The sequence below is a fragment of the Psittacula echo genome, assembly GCF_963264785.1.
Source record: "Psittacula echo genome assembly, chromosome: 1".
NCBI lineage: Eukaryota > Metazoa > Chordata > Aves > Psittaciformes > Psittacidae > Psittacula > Psittacula echo.
Window position 1 is genome coordinate 92,447,525 of NC_137735.1, and position 24,201 is coordinate 92,471,725.

The 24,201-nt window shown below is 47.5% G+C and overlaps 2 protein-coding genes across 2 annotated transcripts in view; one reads left to right on the forward strand and one right to left on the reverse strand.

Moving 5' to 3' along the window:
- Positions 1–333: 333 nt before the first annotated feature.
- Positions 334–1,002, reverse strand: ASCL1 (achaete-scute family bHLH transcription factor 1; the record flags this gene model as incomplete). The annotated part of the gene is made up of 1 exon (XM_080623684.1): positions 334–1,002. One exon carries the CDS (start codon positions 1,000–1,002, stop codon positions 334–336), a length of 669 nt encoding a protein of 222 aa, XP_080479810.1.
- Positions 1,003–10,622: 9,620 nt separating this feature from the next.
- The window catches only part of PAH (phenylalanine hydroxylase), a gene marked incomplete at its 3' end in the record, with an annotated part of 37,373 nt that continues 23,794 nt past the window's right edge, over positions 10,623–24,201 (forward strand). Inside the window, exons 1-2 of the mRNA XM_080613614.1 lie at positions 10,623–10,734; positions 15,330–15,437. Of these exons, the coding sequence (XP_080469740.1) occupies positions 10,693–10,734; positions 15,330–15,437 (150 nt within the window). The 5' untranslated portion in view covers positions 10,623–10,692. The remainder of the gene's footprint in view (positions 10,735–15,329; positions 15,438–24,201) is intronic.

Consider the following 24,201-nt stretch of genomic DNA (forward strand, 5'->3'; position numbering starts at 1 on the left):
GCCCGCCCGCCGAGCGAGAGACGTGCCCGCACCGCCCTCCGACGGCGGGGGAGAGGAAAATGCAACAGGTTCTTTCTCTGGGTGGATTTCTGTCTTTATCTTTGTGACATATATTGGGGTTTTTTTCCCTTTTGCAACTGTCCTGTAACAACAAAAGAGAGAGGAGGTCAGAGCCGCGCCGGGTCCAGCGCAGCGCCGGGCTGCCGGAGCCGCTCGTAAGTACCGGACAACCCCCACCCTGCCCGGCAGGTGCATCCCCCGTATCTCCCCGTGTCCTCCCCGTTCCCCCGGCCTCCCCCGTCCCTCCGAGGGCGCGGACCCACCTGCCGCCTTTCAGAACCAGCTGGTGAAGTCGAGCAGCTCCTGCTCCTCGGGGCTGAGCGGGTCGTAGGAGCCCTCGTCGGAAGAGTAGGAGGAGACGGGGGAGCCTGCCATGGAGTTCATGTCGTGGGAGTAGCTGGGCGAGATGGTGGGTGAGAGAACGCCGGCCTGGAAGGCGGCGCTGACGGCGTCGTGTTCGTCGAGCAGCTGCTGCAGGGCGCGGATGTACTCGACGGCGGAGCGGAGCGTCTCCACTTTGCTCATCTTCTTGTTGGCGGCGCCGTTGGGGACGTGCTCCCGCAGGGTGGCGAAGCCGAGGTTCACCAGCTTCACGCGGTTGCGCTCCCGCTCGTTGCGCCGCGCCACGGCCGCCGGCTGCTGCTGCGGCAGGCTGTACCCGAACCCGCTGAAGTTGAGCCGCCGCTTGCAGCGCATCAACTCCGGCGAGGCCGAGCGCTGCCGCTTGGCGGCCCGCGGCGCCGACGGCTTCCCGCCTGGTGAGGGCTGCCCGCCCGCCGGGCTCAGCTGCGGCGGCGGCGGCGGTGCCCCCGGGGGCGGCCCCGGCGGGGCGGCGGAGGCAGCGGCGGCGGCGGCCACCGCCGCGGCGAAGAAGCAGGCCGGCTGCAGGAAGGGCGGCTGCCCGGCGCCGCTGGCCATCCTAGCGGGGCTGCCGCTGGCCATGGGCGCGGGGGCGACCGAGCGGGGGCCGGTCCCCGTGCTCCCACGGCCGGGAAAAATTCAAAGAGAGGAGGAAAAGGAATTATTTATAAAAAATATAAATAAAACAAAATAACAGGCGGCGGAGGAAGGCGCAGCGCCGGCGGGCGGGAGCGGGCGGCGGAGCCCGGCGGGGATGGCTCTGCCCGCCCCCCTCCCTCTCGCCCTCCGTGCGGCGGCCGCGGGGAGGCTCGTGTCGCTCGCGTGTGCGCAGCCTGCTTTGCAAAGCCCCTTTTGCAAAAAAGTGGCTGGGGATTGTGTCTCTTATAAGGGGCGGACGGGGCTCACCCCCCCCCCCATACACATACACACACACACACACACACACACACGCACGCAGGCACTCTCCCCCCGCCGCTCCCCCCGCGCTCACACACATAGACACACACACACACACACTGCACCTTGCGCCTTCCACGCTCCCCGGCTTTACCGGCCGCCTTTTCATTGCGGGGCGGGGGGGAGAAGGCGGACCATGACACACACACACACACACACACGGACGCCCCCCCCCCCCCCCCGCGGCCCCCATCGCACACGCGCTGGCCGCCGCACGGCCCCGCCTCCCCCCGCACACCCCACACACCCCCCCCCGCCTCCCCGCTCCTTTCTCCGCGGTGCCCGCTCCCCCGCCCCGCCGCCCCTCGCGGGTTTGTTGTCGCAAGTGCGTGCGCCCGGCGCGTGCCGCGCTCCCGGCCCTGAGCAAACACCCGCGCCGGGGAGCCGCGCGGGGAGGCGGCGGCGGCGGCGGGCGGCGGCGCGCGTGGGGAGCCGCGGGGGGGGGGGGGACGGGGGGGGACGGGGGGGAACGGGGAGGGGTGTGCGGGAGAAAGGGGGAGCCTTGCCCCGGTGGGGAGGGGGAGGAATTGGGGGGGGGGGTGTTGTAGAGCGTTTGGCTGCCGTGTCCTCTCGCTGCTCGTCGAGGTGGGGGTGCGCTGCTGCGGCGCGGGGTGCGGGTAACCTCATCGGTACCTAGTTTGGAGGGGAGAGCCGCGGTGCGGGAGCTGCCCGCGGGAGGAGCGCCCCTGCCAGCGCCGGGACGGGGAAGTTCTCCGTGCACGGGTTTTGGGCTTGTCCCTGGGAAGCACCCGGATGCCCGTTGCCGGTTACTTCGCTCAGCGAGTGTCCGCGCCCCGCCGCCCGGGGGCTGAGCCCCTCACAGCTGCCGGGGTGGTGCGTGTGCTCCCCGATGGCTCTGTCGGCCGGCGAACAACGGCGGGCGAACAGGCGCGGGTGTCGGGAGGAGTGCTGGCCAGGGAAGTAGCGTGTGTGGCCTTCAAAGAGGTTCCCCTTAGTTAGCTCTTGAGATGCCGAGTGCCAAGGGACGCGCCTCGTTGGAGAGAAAGAATCATAGAGTTGTTTAGGTTGGAAAAGACTTTTAAGATCATCGAGTCCAACCGTTACCCCAGCACTGGCAAGACCACCACTAAACCATGTCCCTAAGTCTTTTACAACACCTCCAAGGACGATAACTCCACCACTTCCCTGGGCAGCCTGTTCCAATGCTTGACAACCCTTTAGGTGAAGATTTTTTATTTTTTCCAAACTAACCCCCTCTTGGGTGCTACCAAGTGGACAGTACCCAGAGCTCCAAATACCACAGTACTGCCACCAGCACTGGACTTGGGGAGGGAGATATGTCTCAGAGGGCAGCATAAAGTCTGGGTATGCTAAGCAGAGCAAGCAGATGAGGAGTCAACACTCCGCTCGCTACTAGAGCCCATTTCCCAGGCCACACAGTCCCCTTGCTGGTCCCAAGGATCTCATAGAGCCCCCCACTACCTCCCATGGCACCCTGCAAAGTGGAAGCAGGACACCGCCTTTCTGAGCAGGGAAGAGAAGTGCTGAGATGCTGAGAGCTTTGGGCTGGTGTGATTTGGTGGTCAAACCAACCCTGCGGGAGGACATGGCCAGGACCAGCCTGGGGCCATGCTGGTGGTCCTGTTCTTGTCATGAGCAGCAGTGGGGACTCCATCGTGGCCTTCTCTCCCTGCCCTCCTGCCTTTCACAAAGGCACGTATCTGTGCAAGCTTTAACACAATTTTCTGCCTTCAACTCTGCCTCATCTCCACTTCTCTCTGTAGCTCTTCGCTCTGAAAACTCAGATGTGTGTGACTCCTAAGTCCCTAAAAAAAAGCAGAGTTATGATATGACAGTCTTGCCACTATGGCTTTAGGAAGTCCCTGGCAAGTGGCATTCGTCCCTGGTACTCACACCAGCTCTAAAGCATGGAAGGAGTGGACCTGCACAGTCCCTGTTCAGGTTTCAGTGGAAATGTGCAAAATTAAACCCTGCTTTGCTGCTAGCGTCAATTACAGCAGGCAGGAGATGTGGAGATCACTTTTCATCTGCCACTGCATCCCTGACCCTGGCTGGGCACGTGAGTTTAAACTGTGATAAGCAGCCATGTTGCATGGCAGAAGCTTAATGTGCACCTGCTGAGTAGTGTTGTAGTAGTTTTTAACATGGCAGCTTTTAATGCACATGTACAATGAAAAAGTGAAGCAGTTCTGTCTGGTGTAACCTCTGCCATATTTATTTCAGGGCCCTCTTCACCGCTCACTGAGTTTCTGTCTGATTTTTAGCCTACTGTCTCATTGCATGTGAAATGTGTGAAATGATTTTAGTCTGTCTTGGGCAGGACAGCCAGGCCTAAGCAGGATAAAACATTAATTTTCATTTTCTGTATAGGGATCTCTTGCTCTTCAGTTCCAAGTCTTCTGGTTGGTTTGTTCAACACACCTTGCCTGACAACAGAATTCTCTGCACTGGAAATAGCTGTTGCTCAGTTGCATCAGCTCTGTGTTGTGACATCACTGGAGCAAGAAAATGACAGTGAGCTAGCCCTGCGACCCCAGGGCCTTGGGAAGAGATACCAAAATAACTGCAGCCAGGTAAACTATATATGTGTTTAGAGAGATGTATGGAGCAGCCCACTACCAGAACTGTCATGGAAACACCACATAAGAAAACTCCCACCTTTTCTCCCTGAAATGGCAGAAGGAGGCTGGAGTTTCTGGGTCCCCCCTTCTGGAGTCTCAGAGGGCTCTTAAAAAGCCAAAAAATGGGAATCCCAGAGGTCACTGAGTGTAACTCGCATATCATTTTGCCTCTGTGGCTCTGTCCCTGCCGTTGTCCAGGCCCGGGGTGGGGGCAAGGCGGAAGAACTGAGCCTTTTCCTCCCTTTGCTCAGCTTTGCTCAGCACCTCCCTCCATTACCCCACCTGCAGTACTGCGTTCAGCTCTCCGTCCTCCAACACAAGAGGGACATGGATATGCCTGAGTGAGTCCAGAGAAGGGCCATGAAGTCGCTCCGAGGGTTTGAGCACTTCTATAGAGAGAGGCTGAGAGAGTTGGGGTTGTTCAGCCTGCAGAAGAGAAGGCTCAGGGGAGACCTTAGAGCAGCCTTCCAGTACCTAAAGGGGACCTACGAGAAACCTGAAGAGGGTTTTTTAACAAGGAAGGTCATGTAGTGACCGGACAAGGGGTGATGGCTTTAGACTGAAAGACAGTAGGTTTAGGTTAGATACTAGGAAGAAGTTCTTTGAGGTGGTGAGACATGGGCATAGGTTGCCCAGAGAAGCTGTGGCTGCCTCATTCGTGGCAGTGTTCAAGGCCAGGTTGAACGCGGCTTTGAGCAACCTGGTCTAGTGGAAGGTGTCCTTGCCCATGGCAAGGGATTGGAACTGGATTTGGATCTGGATGAGCTTTAAGGTCCCTTCCAACCCAAACCATTCTGTGATTCTATGTTTCTATAATCCACTGCCACTGGTGAGCAAATGCTCCCCTTGCCTTGATTAAGGTGATGCCAATGCTGGCAGCTCCCCTGGCTGCTCTCTGTGGAGGGTAAGGGGACTGGGGCTGCCAGGTTTATAGATAATAAATATTGTTTCAAGGTCCCCTGCCTCCACCCACTCCTATGCACAGTCCTGCACCTGCACTTTGAAATTCTTAATTCTAACATAATGATAAATAGCTTTTGCCCTTTTCATTGGGCTTTTTTTCTTCCCTCCTCCTCCCAACCCCCTTTCATTTTTAAGAAGATCTTGAACTGTCATTATTTTATAGTGGCTTTTTTGTGTGCCTAAATTGTAGCCGTGCTCTTGAGGTCCTTTGAAGTCCTTGCTTAAAAAAAAAAAAATATATATACAAAAAAAAACTTTGCTATGTTTTTCCCCCCATCTTCTCCTCCCCCTCCCCCCACCCCTTTTCTTTTTTAAAGACCATTTACGTTATGATTAAATGCCGTCTTGGAAAAGCAGAACGAAAGTCGTTAATCTATATAGATCTTCAAAGAATCGATACATTCGGGACTTCTGTAGGATTTGTTACACTCCATTTTGTTACAGTAGGCAGCTCGTCTGGATTTGGGCACATGTGTTTCTCTCCCTCCCCTTGCCCTCCCCCTCCCTTTTTCAGCTTCCCCCCCAAGAGTGAAAATAAAGTAAAAGGTCTTTCATGGTAAACAAAACCAGCTTATTCTCCACATAGAACACATGAATAGCTGGAAAAAAAACTTACAATAAATGGTGCATTTTTTTCTCTGCTGGGTATAGCATTCAAGATCAGTCCAGTATTCAAGAAGCAGTCCATTTTTTGCTCAGCAAGAGAGTTTAGAAAAGAAGCGTGGGGTCTATTCAAGGATCTTTTCCCCCTTCACAATTGCTGGGCTTTATGAAACCTATCTTCCATGCCTTGTCAGAGTATTTCTGGGGACCAATTAGTGCTTTGTTGCAAGGCTTCTTTGCTGAATCTTTGAGCAGCAAGAAAAAGCTCTCTTGAGTCTCCCCTTATTTTGACTATTTCAGTCATTACTCAGTGTAATAATTAATATGACAACTGGACGCTGAAGTTTGTATAGAAACACCTCGGCTGCAGGAGAGAGCGTGCAGTGGGTGGTAACAAGCTACAGATCAGACCGAGAAGCCACACACACAAGGAAGGGGGAAAAAATAAAAGGGGGTAAAAGAAAAAAAGAGAGGGAGAAAGAATAATGAATGAAAAGAAAGAGGGAAAGAATAAAGATAAATAAATAGTTGGCGCAACCCGAAGAAACATAATACGGACTTGGAAGGAAAAAAAAGAAAAGGCAATTAGGAGGTGGGGGGCGATCCCAGAGAAGTAAACTAATTTTGAAACGATTTCTATGTGAATATAATTTTCAGAACTTTGCTACTTTCAGAAGGTAGGAAGAAAAGCTATTTCCCCCCTTTTCTTCGGGTAAGTAATTTTCAAGGGGCATCTGCCTGCACTTTTGCATACTTGATAAACTTTAGCATCTCTTCCTAAGCATCCCTTCAGTGAAAGAAGGACTTTGAGCATTAAACCGTCTTGGTGAGTAATTGCTGCCCACCCTGCTCAGGGTGGAGGCAGTCTAGTTCTTGGGACAGCAAGTTGTATGAGTTTTCTTAGCGTTCTACCATCTACAAGAGGAATAAAGCTTGTGCCCTAATGAAGAATTAAAAATGACGTTTGACCAGGGACACTGCTGAATTCCTCTCGAGAGGCGTCTTTGGGATGAACACTCATCGCTTTGCAGACATTTCTTGGGCTGCCAATTAGGGCATAATAAATAATTAGAGGTTTTAAGCATATTAGATACAGCTCATGCTAATGAGCTACAGCAGGTCTTGTGCTAACCTGAAGTGACAGTTTGCATATAGGGCTGCAAAAAAACTAAAAAAAAAAGAAAAAAAAAAAAAAAAGAATAAAAAAAAAAAAGGAAAAAGAAAACAAGAAAATCAGGAGCGGCAGCAGTCGCTCCCCCTCCGGCCCCAGCCCCAGCTCCAGCCCCGACCCCAGCTCCCTCCCAGCCCGACCCGGCCAGCTAGCCCTTCCACCGCTCCCGCCGGGTCCGGTGCCCCCGTCCCTTCGCGCCTGCAGAGCGGGGCCCTTCGACCGCCGGCCCCGCCGGGTGGCCCCATTGTGCGGCCACGTGTCCCGCGTCCATCACAGCCCCGGGGGTTAAATCACACCGCGCTGCTCCCCACATCGCCGCGATTTGGAGACAGAAATTTTGAAGGCTGGGGGGTGTTGTTTTTTCCGGCGCCTCCTAGGCTGCAGCCCTCTGGCAGTGCAGGGCAGGGCAGGAGGGTGGGAGCGGGATTTGGGTGATGCCTGGGAGGTGGACAGCCCCCCGTTCCCCGAGGGCAGGCGGAGGGGACAGCAGGGTGTCCGTGCGTGTTCCCCCCCTCGGCCGGCTCCCGGGTTCGGCGGCCGCTGCCGTGGGGACACAGTGCCACCTGCCGGACACGGGAGGAGAGGGGGAAACCCTGTGCGCAGGTGGATGGATGAGGTGAAGCCAAAAAGCGTTTAGGAGCGGGCTACGGGAGGTTTCGGGAGCTCTGCTTTGCAAGGAGAGGGATTCTACCTGGGCGGTGTTGCAGCCACGATGTGCACCGGGGTGTGGGGAAATGCAGCCTGGCTGGCATGTAAAGGAGAGCTTGAAGACCTCTGGTAAATGCATGCACAACATTGATAAGGTGGACTGCCCCCCACCATATACGCACACGTAGTGTGCACAGTGAGTGTCCCTGCAGATACTCACTGAATCCTCGTTTGGGAATTGTTTTGGAGCTTCTGGTCTTACTAACAAAGCCGCCATCCATTGCTCACTTCTCCCTCAAAGGGACTGGGACATCCTGAACAAGCTGGGAAGGCAGGGAGCTGCGAGCCAAGGGTGGTCCCAGTGTCCTTACACGGGAAGGGACATTCCTGTCTAAAACAGAAGACGTGCAGCTGCGGGGAGCTGCTGCTCTGCAAATACTGACTAAAGGCAGAGGCAGGAAAGAGCAGTCTGAAAAGCAGCCAAAGTCCGTGGCCCTTTGAACTTGCATCATGCTGGCCAGGGGAACCTGGCAATTTTCAGTGCAAAATGCTCTCTTAATTGTGGCTTAGCAGCAGAGCCAGGAATGGATGCGTGTAGTGGGTGCATGTGTGTATGCTCCACGAAAGTGTGTGTTTTTCAGGGCAAAAGAGTTTTAGATGGAGACAACGTGGGACATCAGTGCAGATCTGCATATGGTTTAAAGGAGCAGGGTTGCACAGTGCTGCAGCAAGAGCCCAGAGCAGGACTATACCAGAACCAAAGCTCAGGTGCTCACTCAGAGGCCACGGAACCAGACCCATGGGGCAACTTGAAACCCAAACGGAAAATCCCAGTTAGCAATGTCACTGAGGGGGATGAACCCATGCTTGGTATGCTCAATGTACTTCAAAGAGCATGAGGAAGCTCGGGCAGTTTGGACTCTGGAATGGTCCGAGGTTACCAGTGCTGATGCAATTGTGTGTTCATACTGTAGTGGAACTGGGTATGCAGACATATACACACAACTTTGCAGTAGGAGTAAGAGATAAGCTTGCAACATAAATAATAAAAATGGGTAGGAGGATGCCAAACAGATAATTACGAGGATTTGGCGTGAGCAGTATTTTGTTTATCCAGTGTTTCACTTTGCCTTGCCATTACTGTCAGGCTAGATCGAACATACATAAGAAAAGGGATGAAAGAAAGGAAAAAAAAAAGAGTAAATGCAAGTCACAGAGAAAGAAAAGAGACAGATCAAAGATTAGTGAAAAGAGAAGGAAAAAAGAAAGAAAGAGGAAGGCACAAACAAATGACAGAAGAAGCAGTTTATGACTTTGGATGTCACAGTTATTTTGGCCAGCCATAGGACATACATTTAAGTGTTTTTTAATCTAGTTGAAAAATATACCAGGTAGCAAGGCATTGTGTGTGGGGAAGTGGACAAGACCAGTTGCTAGAGACTGTCATGTCCTGCACAGGGACCACCAACATCAGTGTTGTCACCATCCTCCTCTCACTGGGTTTTTTTGCAAGGTGGCCTTCAATATCCCTATCCTGGGTGGGACTGTGCCTGGTGCTGCACAAGCATAGAGCACAAAATGCTGCCTGCCATAGAGAATTCATTGGCTAAGCAGTTCAAAGCCAGTAGTGTTTACACTGCTAGCAATTATTTAGGTTAGCCTTGCTTTCCTGTACTGCTCCACTTTGCCTTGCCCCGACCTGATGCCACAATGTCAACAGGGCCCAATAAGCTCTGTGTGCATCTCTTTGGGCTGCCTATCTCAACGTGCCAGCCCATGGCACAGGCTTGCTCATAGCTCAGAAAGTAACTTTCTACCCCTGTGTGCAGCCACAGGATGCATAAGCAAGCAGCTCTTCCAAAAAAAAGGTAAGTATTTGTGCCCAGAGCACTGAGTTACTTCAGGTGCACGTTATACAGTCAGTAATTTCAGTGGGCTGGATTCTGACTCCACAGCCAAGTTGTTCCACGTGGGTTTGGACTGAGATCCCTGAAAGTAGCTCCACTCAGTTTCCCTGCTATAAGGCTGATCAGATTTAGTAGCTATTGGGTTTTCTAAGTACCAGCAATTCACGGTCAGTGTTTGTTGGTACTTACCAATATGACTTTCCACTGGTACATGCAGTAGGGGTTCCCTCAAAGCTAAAATAACCATAAAAAGATGATTTATCTGCTCCACAGAATTTATACTCATCACAAAAATATAGCAAGATCACCTGCATCGGCATAGTTTGCCTTGGTACAGACTTCACCATCCCAAATAGCAAGATAGATACTTGACCAGTTGGTTGGTTTTGTTTGGTTGGTTTTTTTCCCATGTGCCCTCCAGTATTGGTCCCCGACTTTCCATTATTCTCTCAACCCCTTTGGTGACTCTTTCTAAACAAAATCTGGGCTCCAGTCCTTTACCAACCTTTTCTGAAGTCATTTATGCCCCTCTCCCAGTTCCCCTTGTAGCTCTCTATGGCTGACACTATATACAAGCACACATACATCTTCTGCAGTTTTTCTGCAGCCTCCTGTCCTGTATCTCTGACCTGGTTTTTCGTGCTCCTTTTCTTCCTTTACCTTCTTCCCTCTCTCCATGTCCAGACTCATAACTCAGTGTGAAGTTCATGCAGCTAACTCATGTTTCACACTTCCTTTATACCGGGTTTCTCTTTTCAATGTCTGATGTGTGGAGCAATGTCTCCTGCTTTCCAGCCTCTTGGAGGCATCCTGAAAAGACAAATCCCTCAGCTGCTGCACTGTGCCACAACCCACCCTGGCTCGTGTTTGGCATCCAAAGAGCAGATCCTGGGGAACATCTGATCTCTGGTCACGTGGAGTAAGTCATGATGGGAATCCACCTGAAGCTGAACATGCACTCAGAAGTGGGAATGGACCGAGGTGGGGGGGAGAGGGGGGAAGGTTGAACGAAAGACGATGTGTTGACATGAAAAACCGAAAACAGCATCTGATGTTGATCAGAAGGAGGACGGCTGTTAATTCAAAGCATGCCGCTTGTCCGCATTGGGCACAGATAGAAACAATACGCTGGAGAACTGCTATGCACTGGGGTGGAAGTCGCAGGGGCTGGCTGGTGAAACAAGCCTGGCAGCTTGCTGATGTGCCAGCGGTGGGTGGGGGGGGCGTGCAGGGAGAACGCCCCCTTGGCACCGTGTCCAGAGGAGGGAGCTGGGGAGAGGGGGGGAAAAGGGATGGCTTTGCCTTGCTTGCTCTACTTTAAATACCTTTGCACAGAGCTCTGGCCACTGTAGTAAGGTCAGAAGGCTTCACCTCCAGCGACAAAGGGGCCTCTCTGAGTGGGCACCACTGCCTCTGCAACATGGACGCACAGCACTGCAAAATGAATGGTGATCCTTTCCAGGTAAGTCATGGGGTCTGTGTGCCTGCTCTTTGCAGGAGGGGCTGTGGCTGCCTTCCTCCTGCCTCCTCTCTGCTTGCTTTCAAATCTTGTCCCCCACTCTCTGAGAGGCAGTGTGACCCAAGGTAGGAGGAAATAATGCCGCTGTCCTGATGGTTTGCGGTGCCTGGTTGCCACTGTTTTCTTTTTGGCAGTGCCCATGTTTGTCTATTGTTAATTGTGCTCACAAAAGTGCAGTGAGAATGAAAATGAGCATTGCAACAGCATCCTTGCGTATATGGCAAAGAGAAGGGGAAGCAGCAAAAAAGACCAGCAACTAATGTAGGGGTCTTAAACCTGATGAAAAAAAGCTGTCTTCTTCTGTTAAAGGAAAGCAGCTGAAGTTACCTGCTCTTCTGGTGGAGATATTTGTTAAATCTTGGGGCTCTGAAATCCCCTTTTTTTATGTTTACTGATTGACTTTGAACTCTCTGCTTTTGGTGAGTACAGGAAAGTCCTGAAGCCCATGCCTTTTGATTACAGGCAGTATAGTTACTACAGAGGCAAGTGATGTAACCTGAGGCCAGCATGGTTAATTATTAAGATCAGATTCTGGGTGCATGTGTCCTATGCAATGCTGCCGAAGCCAGAGACAAGCTGCAGAAGATGTGCAAAAAAGGGCTTCAATTTATACAAGCTTTTTAAAGAGCAGAGCTGCCAAGGAAGCTTTGTTTCGTACTACTTTGTGTGCTAAGGCTGAACTCTAACAACAGCTCTCTAGGGTCTCACCTTACTACTTTACCAAGTTGTGTAACTGCTTGGTCCCAATGACATCTAGTGGAGCTGAGCTTCTAAATGTCCTAAGAAATCTGATTTGGAAACTAGTTCCATTTTCAGAAGTAACTTAGGAATCTCATTTTCTTTGAACTTCAAGGAAAATATCCTCTGGCTTTAATAGTGTTGGAATTCACTCTGAATGGCTTTATCTCACCGGCTCAGAAATGGGTTAGAAGTCTGACAGGTCTGTGTTATTGACCTCCAATACTGCATGTGTCAGAAAGGCAATATCAATCTACTTGTGAAGCAGTTAACTAAAAAATGCAGATTTACATTGTGCTCAGGTAAACACGTCCTTACATCTGCACATCACCTGTCTTTGAGGTTGTACTAGACAAGTAGAACTACCCCCAAAGTTGCAATTCCTCTCTATATGTTGAAAAGGAATAAATTAGTATTGAGAATGGATAAACTGTGATCAACAGTTAAAACTATGCATAGGTACTACAAAAAGCTCATCAATAAATGTGAGTGCCTGTGTGTACACTGGTGTTTATTACCTCCTGTTTATGTGTTGATGTATGTTGTCCCCAGTGTGTACTGATATATACTGCCCCCGTATCTGTTGATGACAACTGGGTACCAGGAAAACGATCATTTTACTCTTTTTTTCCCTTGTAATGAAAGCTGTCATCTCTGTGGACTGACTCAGGCTGGAACTAACATTTGTACAAAGACTTTCGAGTGAACTGAGTGCATATACAGATGTGCAAGAAGTTAAGCAAGTATCACTCTGTTTTCAGGATTACTGCCTTCTTCCTACTGCAATGTGTCTTAATTTAAGCATCAGCTTAAATCAATTGTGGTGGTTTAAGCCCAGTTGGCAACCCAGAAAAAACCATGCAGCTCACTCTCTCACTGCCCCCCCCCCCCCCCGCCCCTTCTTCCCCCAGCTCCCGGAGGGATGGGGAGGAGAATCGAAAGAATGTAACTCCCACGGGTTAAGATAAGAACAGTCCAGTAACTAAGGTGTAACACAAATCACTACTGCTGCCACCAATAATAATAATGATAAGGAAAATAACAAGGGAAGAGAATGCAACTGCTCATCACCCGTCGACCGATACCCAGCCGAACCAAGCAGTGATCTCGCCCTTCTGGGTAACTACCCCTAGTTCTACATCCTGGGCATGACGTGCTGTGGTATGGAATACCTCTTTGGCTAGTTTGGGTCAGGTGTCCTGTTTCTGCTTCCTCCCGGATTCCTCTCCTCCCTGGCAGAGCATGAGACTCACAAAGTCCTTGGTCAGACTAAACATGACTTAGCAACAACTAAAAACACCGGTGTTATCAGCACTGCTCCCAGGTCATAAGTCAAAACCACAGCACTACACCATCTACTAAGAAGGAGAAAAATGACTGCTACTGCTGAACCCAGGACATCTATTTACAAGGGTGGGAAAATGGGTGATGACAGATTGAAAGAGGCTGGTCTCAACACATCAAGGCTAGTGACCAATGAAAATCTATCTGAGTTGGACAAAAGGTTTTTAAGGCATTTTTGGGTCATCTCATGGTATAAATTAACATCAGAATTACCTTTCAGGACTTGAACCTTCCATTTCATCTCTTGCAGGTGTCCAAACCACAAATTCTTCCTTTGTCCCACAGATTCAAGTCAACCTGCCATAGAAGTTGATCCTCACTTCATGCATTGACAAGAGTATTTTAAATACATAACTGCAAAAAAATACATAACTGTATTTAATATTTTTAAATATTAAATAATTAAATTAATTAAAATTAATTAATTAATTAATTAATTAAAATTAATTAATTAATTAAATATTTTTTATTTAAAATTTTAGAGCAATTCCAGTGCAGACCACGAAAACCAAATTCTCAGTCCATTGGGCAAACACAGTTCCGTCCTTCAGATCAGTTTTGGCTGTGGTGAGGGAAAACAGAAGGTCAAAGCAATACATGGATGGCATTTCAGATGCATTTTGGTTACACTATCATAAAATTTATGAGATGGCCTCATTTGGTTTGCATTTTGACAGACTCCTGTCATCATTTTCTCTTGCAATGAAATTGCTTGAGGTGTAAATAGGTTTCATTAGCGAGCTGCCACATCACTCCTGGCTGCTTTTCTTCTTGGTTCCCACCACGTAAGAGCTGGGCCAACTCCCTGTTTGTGTGAGGACCCAAAGACACTGGGATGCTGTGGGAAACATCACAGTTGAACAGGTGACAATCTTCCCTCTGGTGTATAAAACCAGTATTTCTACTACAGCTCCCACTAGACGTTTCCCATAAAGGTAGAAAACATTTGGATAACCTTTGCAGCTTCTGGATATAAAGCCAGATAGAAAAATCTATTGCCAGTCTCTGGCAGCGAATTCTCAGGTTAGCAGCAGCTTCACAGACAGCCTGAATATTCAGTAATTATTTACTTTACAAAAGAAGACAATTCTTTATAACACTGCTTCAGAAAATGTAGTCCCACCAAGAACTATATGGCTTCAGGGCAGCTGGATTTGGTTGTTAATTTGTCTGCTACAAAGACTGTCTTTTCTAAGGACAGTATTTGGGAACTGAGATTCATTATACTCTGATTTATATCTTAAATTAAGCAATAGCTATAATAAAGACAGGCTTCGAGTGAAAATACAGAACTTCAAATGCATAAAGAAAAATTGAGTGAATGCCTTGAGTCAAGTTTTGGTCCAGGACCTGTGTTTGTTGTAGATGTCCACTGTGATCTTTGAAATACCAACCAGGGGCAATTTGCCCTAGGCCAGTAGTTGTCAGCACAACACCCCCCCCTCAACAAATGGGGTATTGATGTGACTTCCAAACATTTGCGTTGGTTGTGCATCCAATTTACTGTCTTCAGAATAATTAAGTGATTCTGGAAATCTTAGCAGGCAGTTACCTGCCATGTCAGGTACTCAGGTAATTCTGAACATCTGGGCTCACTCCAGGACTCAGTTTCCTGTTTCTGAAGTGGTGAAATAGCTCCCTCCTACTTAACAGGGCTTTAGTGAAAAGAAACACATGCACTGAGAAATACCAAGGCATTCTGGTAATGAGAACCACGAAAATAATTAAAATAAACATTCTCCTTGCTTGGGAATAGTAGAAATTGCCTTTGGAATTTACAGAGAAAATCAGTAAAAGAAAGGGGAAAAGCATAAATGAAAACACATCTTGCCCTGAATCGTTACTTGCTGTGGAATTTAGGAAAGAGCTAAATATTTGCTCCAACATTTTTCCCTATTCTTTTTACTTGTTTGTTGTTGTTATTTTGGTTTTAAACCACTTTCCATACCCCTCTTGTGAATACCACATCTCCTGAGGCTACCTGGAAGGGTACAAGCAGAACTGAAGGGAAACATAGATCATGGCCTGCATCTCTGCACAGAGCTCTTCTCTATCCTTCTGCTTAATCCTGAGTGTTAATGAAAAGAAAGCCTGAGGGAAGGTCTTTTTACTGCAGCTGAAGCCAAAGTACAGTAATGTTTCCAGTCATCCTTGGTTTTGATACATTTGAGAGGTGAAGCAAGGCAGAGGTGATATTATTTTCATGTCCTTTTTGACTACTTTGCTCCCACATGGGCCCTAGTTTGAAAGAAGGGATTTTTGTCTCTACCATCATAAATCAGAGCAGCCCCAGAGCTACTCTACTTCTGGCAGCAACAATTGTCTTGATTTCCACTTAAAGCAACTTTATACCCTCTTTATGTTGCTGATGCTGTGCAAAAAGGAAACAGAGCACAGCAAAACTGACTCCTAGGGTGAACGTAAAATTTGTTTGTTTGTTTGCTCTTTTCTTTCAGGAATCTATGTACATTGAAGAGTCCTCAAATAAAAATGGTGTGATTTCTTTGATTTTCTCTCTGAAAGAAGAAGTTGGGGCATTGGCTAAAGTTCTGCGCACATTTGAGGTAAGTATTTTCCTTCAGGAGATCTCAAATGTTTAAAGTAAGACCTCTACCTTAGCTGACATGAGGATGGAAAAAGTGCATTTTCTCCATTTAAGAAGGAAATAGTCCATTGTAACTGTTTGAGTAAGAGTAGAAGTGAATTGGGCAATAATCTGAGATTGACATTTGGGTATGTGTATGTATATGTATGTAAAGGCAAGTATAACCTGGATGTGAGCTGTGTACATGTACATAGTGTACATGTTGCATGAAGTGTTTCTATGGGATCAGCTATTGTCCTCTTAGCCCTTTTCCATTTCAGTGAATCTGATATAAATAAGCCCACCATCTCCCACCAGTGGTACTTCTACAGAGGCAGTACTGGGTATCTACAAAACAGTATCAAAATGACAGTGCTTTTTTCACACCAAAAAAGAGACGCAGCAACTTGCACTGCCTGACTGGGAAAGCTTTTGGAGAAACAAGGAGCCATTTACCTTTCAGAACATTGTGTGCCTATTTATTATTGCAGAAATATTTCCCAGATGACATGGATGGTGTTTAAAAAGCACGAAATCCTTGCAATTCAGGTTGTGTCGCAACACAGAGCTGTGTACTCTATGCTCCCAAGCAAATACACTCCTCTATTGGTTTTGTGATTTCTTTTTTTCCTTTGAACATCATCATGTACTACTTGTGCCTGAAAACAGCTCTTTCTGTAGAACACTGTAAAAAGTTGTGGCCTGCATACTTTCCATTTGTAAACTGAACTGACTAGGAAATGAAAGATTTTTGTGGTATTAGTACAAATGAAAACTAATTATAGGACATATTTGATTCATTAAGATGAAGAGAAATTCACACCAATGACAGCACATCTAGTCTCGGTCTGTGAACTGACCACTGTAAAGCAGTCCTGCAAAATGTCTGCATGTTGGTGGCGTCTATGTCTGTAAGCAAATTAAGGAGGCTGTTAATATTCTCTGGCTAAATACATTGCTGTCTACTAACCAAATTGCTCTTAGGTCTAAAGGAAAATAGGCAGGGGAGCTAGTATAGGAAAGGGAGAAGAAGCTGCTTCTTGGATGTGACTTTTCCCACCCCAAAGCAGGTACCTAAACTAGACCAGGTGTGTCACGGTTTTCCCCAATGACCCTGATGGCAACTGAGGGGATGGGGCTCAGCTAAAGATGTTTGCACCGGTGTCTGAATGGTTTCCCATCCCAACGAAGCCAATTCTTTCTGTGCAAACTTGCAGTTTGCCCCAACACCAAGGCTTGACTGAAGGCCTGGCATAGGTGCTCTTATATCAGTTTTGCATGCTGTTCATAGTGTAGTAGGGAGATAGGTAGGTGGCTGGAGGAAAGGCATTTAATAGTACAAGCCCAACCTGCAGTTAAAGCTCCTCAGGGCTTTCATCAGTGAATTCATGAGTATCGGGGTGTATAAACCAGAACAGCCATTAGGCTGTTCTTGCTCAGTGCAAAAGACCTTGCCCTGTGCACAGCGATGTAAGACTCATGAGCATGCACGGCCAAAAGAACCTCCACTCTTTCCCACCTGGTCCATACCCATGGAGCCTTAGAGACACAGACTTTGCACTCTGTGGCATCCACAGCAGAGAGAGGGAAGGTGGTGACACTCGGGTCACCACGCAGGTGAAGTGTGGGAGCAAGGAGGGAGACATCAAGAGGATTTTTTCCTCTTTCACCCTTTCTCTGCTTAATAAAATCAACTGTGTGATGCAGATTAGCTACAGGAGTTAGTTCAGACTGTCCGTGGGTGGGCTTCTCCAGGCAGGGATACCCCTTGCCTTGTTCCCTGGAATTCTGTTGCCAGCTTGATGCTGGCCCGCGGAAATGCAATGGCTTTGTCCCAGAAGGGCGGCAAAGGAAGATGTGGGGACAGTCGTCTCACACAACCACATAAAGTAGGAAAAAGCATAACACAGAAGCCACAAAATAGGATCAGGCTGTTCCCTGGAGCAGACATGGCACTGTAGCCATTGTCTCCCAGGAAACGACAGACCTTGCATGGCCACTGGTGCTGATGGCCATGTGTGGTGTGTTTGGAGCCCCTCTGATCCTTGCTGAGGCTGCTGGGTTCTCTGGGGGCACTTACGTATGGGAATGCAGAGAACACAGACAGAGAGCTCAACCCTGTCCTCCCTCCAGTTCATCCTTGCGAGCCATTAAGGGACCAGTGTCTCAGGCACTGGCTTTGAGGATTTTGCCTCTTCTCTAGCTGATCTACAAAACTACTCTGGGACATGAGGGGAAGAAGGAGGGTTACAAGAGCTGTAAATATAAAAGTCTTGAAAATAAATTCTCTCTCAAGACAGGGAACAAAGTCTGGAAGCAAGATCCAGATTAAAACAGAGAACTTAGTGTGAGGTGTCCCTGCCTGTGGCAGGGGGGGTTGGAACTAGATGATCTTAAGGTCCTTTCCAACCCTAACTATTCTATGATTCTATGATTCCTAAAGATCGGATAGATCTTGTGGTACCATCGGCAGCCAGGATGCCTTTCTATAAAGGAGGTGTCTGTGTGGACCTGGGGAGGTTCATCTTTTTGGTTTAAGAGCTGAAGAAAAAAATTCTGTTGCTCTGAGAGAGCTGTTCAATCACTCTCATGTCCCTGCCCAGGATGCACAAGCAGGTCCTCACTCTCAAGTTCACCTGCTGTCCACGTCCTACTTCCGTGCTGGGGTGAAACTTGGCCAGACATTAGCCCCCATCATAGCTTGATCTCCATGGGAAGCAAAAGCTCAAAGGGATCTGTGCTGTGCTGCAGCCTGGACTTGCAGCTCATCAAGCACAAGAGAATTACAATGTATTTTGGGGAACCAGTGATGTTTGTCCTACTCAAATATCCCTTCAGGGTTGCACCTGAAGTTGACAGAGCTTCATGCTCTCATGTTTGCTTTCTTGCTCAAAGACTCAAACTGCTGTTTTCTTTTCAGGTCTCAGCTGCATGCAGGTATGTGGGTACAGTGACAACTGTTGTTTTTCCTGTGTAGCTTGAAGGCTTTTTTTCCCTGAAGAATCTCCTCTAGGTACTCAGCTCCTTATGTCTACTAGCATTACGTCCAAAATGTACTTAACTATATCCACTTTTTTCTTACATTTATTCTTGATTCATATTCTCTCTAATGCATTTCAGTGTTGGACCAATGCACAATGTCCAAAAAGAGCAAGCAGTCTGCATGGAAGAAGGGTTGTAGCTTTCTAGAACAGGCACATGTTTAAAGAAAGACTTTTTAAGCTGAATATATGTCTTTTTAAGCTGAAAGCATTTCTACCTCTGAAAAGAAACCCAGATGACGACTATGGAAGGGTTCAGCATCCTCTTTGAGTGGGAGGAGGGTCCTTTCCCAGTCTCACACATGAAAACAAGCAGTACTAAGGCAGATCCCTCAAACACTAGACCTGAGCAGGCTTCTAAGCTCTTCTGACCAGTGGCTCTTGTCCACCCTCTATTTTGCAAATCCTTGCCTGTCTGCGTGAATCTGCTCCTCCTGGACAGCTCTGTAGTCAGGGTGCCCTATGCCACTGTTGCCAACACAATCACTGCAGTCCCTTCACCTTCACTGCAGAAAGTCAGTGCCCACAAGGCCAGACTTGCACTCTGACACGCGCTGCAGCGCAACAGCAGCTCTATCATGCCCAGGAATAAGCAGATTGTTAAAACTGAATCTACTTTGCTTCCACACTAGGTGTTCTGTGTGTATATTAGGATGTGGTAAAGACTCACTTTCTCTTTATCAAACTCAATTATTTTTGCAGTTGAAAAGCCTACTTGTCCATATTCTTTATCTGTCTTAGTGTGCATACAGCTGCCTTACAGGTTCTGCTTGGGCAACAGCCCTGACTTCATTGCAGGCTTGAGGGTGGCTGTAGAGACAGCATAAACCCACCAGCAGAGTCTTTACACCAGCTTCATTTTAATAGGACCCACTCTACACTGAGGCACTGCTTGGTGCAGCCATATGCTGTTTATTTGTCTTGTGCTATTATAGAAGATGTTAGGTAGGAAACCAAAACACAAATAAATACCTTAGTCTGAAACAGAACATCACCCATAGTTAAAATACCACGCCTAAAATCAGGAATACAGAATAGTCGTTGTGGAATTATGTTTCTTTTTTGATTCACTCTTTGGTGGGACACATCAAAGAGTTACAGAGTATAAGTCCAGGTCAGAAAAAAGACAGAAATCTTCCAGGTTTCTTGTCAAAACTGAAAAAGTAAAGCGGATCATTTTAGGCTAACCCAAGTGTTATATTTAATGAGAATGTTTATTTTCCTCTGTAGTGATAAAAGCCTATTGAAATTGAGAACACTTTTTAAAACAACAACAACAACAAAGTCCATTTTGCAGGAAAAAAAGTGAAAAAAAGAAAAATCTTTGCCCTCCAAGGTTTGCATTTCCAAAGTTAAGTTAATCATTAAAAATATCAGAACTATACATTTCAATATGTAAAAGGATAGCCCTCAGTTCTAATTGAATTTTTTCCACATGGATTTTTTTAATACATCAATCTTCTCCCTAGTTCTTTTCCTGAGCGACTTACAAGTAGTAGAAGACATGTCAGCTGTAGCATGTGGAAAACATTGGGTTGGTATACGTTACAAGTTCTCTCAACCAAATCTCTGTGAGGACTCTTCCATCTTCACTGAAATGACCTTCCCAAATACAGAGCAAGACTTCAGCCAAGGCCCAGCAGTCGGTGATTTTCTGACAGTGGGTAGGACTGTAGCCCAAAAGCAGCCCCATCAGTTTTCCCTGAGTCGTACTCTTGCTCCCGGAGTAAGTTAATGCTCTGTGGGAGGAAGCTACTGCTCTACAGGAGGACTGAGTGGGAGTAACAGGCTGGACTAAATGAGACCCCGCACTTTCAGAGCCAGCAAAGGTGAGTGTGCTCTTTTTCTGTTTAGGAGCTCAATCCATTCAACAGAAAGTCTGAAGTGACTCTTATCTTTTTGCCCCTTGCGAAAGTACTGGCTCTGCAGTGTTCTGGGTTATTTCTAAATCAGGAGAAGTGAACAGTTACTTTGGCCAGGGGGTGTGTTGGAGGTGTCTGCAGTGACAGGTGGACAGGCCAGGCATGCCTTTACCATAGGATCATAGAATAGTTAGGGTTGGAAAGGACCTTAAGATCATCTAGTTCCAACCCCCCTGCCATGCACAGGGACACCTCACACTGAACCATGCCACTCAAGGCTCTGTCCAACCTGGCCGTGAGCACTGCCAGGGATGGCGGTACCAAGAGACTTGTTTTTTTCGTTATAGTATGCATATGCACAGCTACAATAGTTTAATTACACCTGAACTCACTGCTTCAAATCTGTGTCCTTCGTCTGTCCTTTCCCCTGTCTGTCCTTTTCTCTTTCCAGGGCCAGGAAAGCAGGACTCCTTGATCTAGTAAACCAACACAAATTTAAAGAGAGGAGTGCTCTCTTGCTAGGTGCTTGAGCAGTGCCAGATACTGTCACATGCTTTTTGGTTTGTCCATGTGTTTTGTGGCTAGCTTGTGCTTAATGCCTCATACCAAACTTCAGAGTTGGAGCAGAAGTGCAGAGTGATGGACACCAGGGGCTGCTCCAGAGCCAGCTGCCCTCTGGAGCTGTTTGCTGTCAGGAGCCAGCTCTGGGTCCTTTCGCCTCAGTGAGTTTATCATGCAAGGAATACCCCAGCAGATGTAAAGGAAAAGACAAGGAAGCACTCTCTTCAGCTGAGAAACAGACTGTCAGGCAGTAAAGCTGACCCAGAGACCTGCCTTTGCCTTCACTTTGAGAAACCACAGCTGAAGGCATCTGTTGTAACTTCCTGACTCCTCTGATCCCTTGTGGAAATTGGGCGCTGAGTTTTTATTTGTGCTTCTAAAAGCATTCTCCTTCAGGAAACCCTGAACTAAGCCATGGCAAGGGTTAAAAGAACACGGAACATGTAACTTTTTCTTTTTTTCCCTTTGGTATCAGGAAAGTGCAAGTAAATCCTTGTTTTGGGAGATTTCATCCAAGTTCTCACTTATTGTTGATTAGTGGCACCATAGTGCTGCCGACTGTTCTTCATCTGGTAACAATGTGGGGTCTCCTGATGAAGCCAAACTCAATGACAGCAGCCATGAAAATAAGCTGCAGATGGATTTCCCAGCTGTACTTAGTTTTAGCAACCATACGCAGGGGCATTTAGTAATGAATAAACAGAAGGACATACGAACACCATGGGAAGTAGTAGCCCGTAACAGTCCCAGAAAGTATCCATCCCCATTGAAAGTTTTCCCATGTAGTTGAGAAAACACAACTTTTCTTTAGCAATGACCAGCCCATTAAACTCTCTGAGGGTGGGACCAAATTCTCTTCACAGTGACCTCTGCAAGACTGCCAGAGTACTGTTTGGTTTGGTTGGTTTGATCCTGATGGTGTGGGGCCGCTGCAGTGTGGGAGATGTTCAGTCAGGATGCCATAACTGGAATAACATGGGGAAGGGGCTGTAGCTGCTTCACAGCCTGTGAGAGGGAATCAAGGCTGAGATCCAGCACTGTGGGTAAGGGGCAGGGAGATGGGGAATCTGCTCCTGCATCCACCATTGCCTCTGTTGTAAATTGCAGTCTGTATTGCTAACACCTGACATTCAAAAATCATGACTTACACAAAATGGACTTAGTTCTAACTTGGTTTCTGAGCTCTGAAAACATGTCTTGGCACTTCTTTGTCTAATGGGGAACGATAGAGATACAGCTAACTTGGATTGCAAATCATGAAAGCTGAGATTTTTCACCCTCAGGAGTAGAGGTTTTAAGAAAAAAAGCAAGAAATTTGGAGTGGCTTCTGCTAACTTCAAGGGATTTGGCAATACTGTACCTCTGTGATTTCCGTTAGGTGTTAGTCCTCAAGGCAAAAATCTATTCCGAATTGTTAACACTTGCTAAAAAGTAAATTAGAAATGGCCTAGTACACTATTTTGACATAAATGCAAGGTGAAAAGCCACCCTTCCTCTACAAATACAGGAGCGCTCCAGCAGATACATGGTTGTATGATATGATGTATCCATGTAGGAGAGACTTCAACCTGTATGCTGGTCATAAACCTGAGGAGAAACATAGAATGGTTTGTATTGGAACGGACTTTAAAGCTCATCCAGTTTCAACTCCCCTGCCATGGGCAGGGACACCTTCCACTAGACCACTTTGCTCCAAGCCCCGTCCAACCTCACCTTGAATACTTCTGGGGATGAGGCAGCCACAGCTTCTCTGGGCAACCTGTTCTAGTGTCTCACCACCCTCATAGTGAAGAATTTCTTCCTAATGTCTAACCTAAATCTGTCCTTTTTCAGTTTAAAGCCATCCCTCCTTGTCCTATCACTACAGGCCCTTGTAAAAAGTCCTTCTCCAGATTTCTTATAAGCCCCCTTTAGGTATTAGAAGACAGTATAAGGTCTCCCCTGAGCCTTCTCTTCCTCGGGCTGAAAAAGCCCAACAATCTCAGCCTCTTTCCATGTGAGAAGTGCTCCAGCCATCTTTGTGGCCCTACTCTGCGCTCACTCCAATGGGTCAGTAGGGAAGCACCAACCTGCTCCAAGTTCTTTGCAGCTGCAGTGGATGATGGGGTGAATTCAGCAAAGGCACTTCTAATCTCAAGGCATGGGCTGATCTGGTTTGTATGAGGTCTAAAATAGGAAATGCAGGAAAGACCAATACTAATAGTTTTTGTGTGAATCCAGCCTCAAACATGTGACAGCCCAGATCTTCCAAAACCAGTTAGAAGATAGTTAGAAGATAGGAGGTAGGTTCCATCAACAAAAAATAGCTCAGAAATCATGAAGTTGCATAAAATAAATATAGAACTTTTATTAATTGTCTTTTGAGGGCATCTGTTGTCAACATTTCAAGCTCTACTAAAAACCACAGAGATTAAAAACTGCTCAAAATAAGCAACTAGGCAAAACAATGTCCCCATTCTCCTTTCTCAGGTAACCGTTTGTCTGCAGAAGTTGGAACTTTAAGTATCAACTACTGTGAGAAACCTGATGCAATTGCAAGATGCTGAGGATACAAAAGTATTTTGAACAATGTGAAAATATGAAGGTTAAACACTAGATGGAGTAGTTGGGCTAGAATGAAATTGAGATTTATTAAACAACTCTAGTAACAGTCTCTGTAAATATTTTGAAATCGGTGGCTTAGTATCAATGCATAGCATATGAGAACATGTTCTCCAGGAGCACCAATTCAGGGAGTTGGATGGATGCTGCTGAATTCTTGATTTGAAAACACTCATCAGAAGGGTTCTCCCTTGAGCTTCTCTGCTGTGGGGTCCCAAAGCCTTGACACAAAGAGGTAATGGATAGCTCTGCACATTGCTGAGCTGCAGGCATCCCTCAAATAGAAGAGAGAAACCAGGGATCTCTTCCCACTCTGCGAGAAGCTGTTCTGCTTATCTCAGGTGTAAGAAGGGGAGGTGACTCTCTCTTCTGTTTTTTCCCTTTTCCCCACTTTCTTAGAGTGATAGTGATAGTTCAGGAGGCATTGACGCTCCTGTTACCTTAAGCATGCCATGTGCCAACACTGCAGCTTGTCTCTTCATTCCCAACCCCTGGATCATCCCCTAATTTGGTGGGCACTGCTGTTCATGCAGCTGTCTGCTGAGACAGGTTGAAGAGCTGGTACAATGGAAAAGGCCAAAAAAAAAAAAGGATATAATTGAAGTACCAGACTCAAACAGCTGCGCAATCTATGGGGTAGAGATGCTAAGGCAGGGATAAACACTTGTGGGTAGGGGAG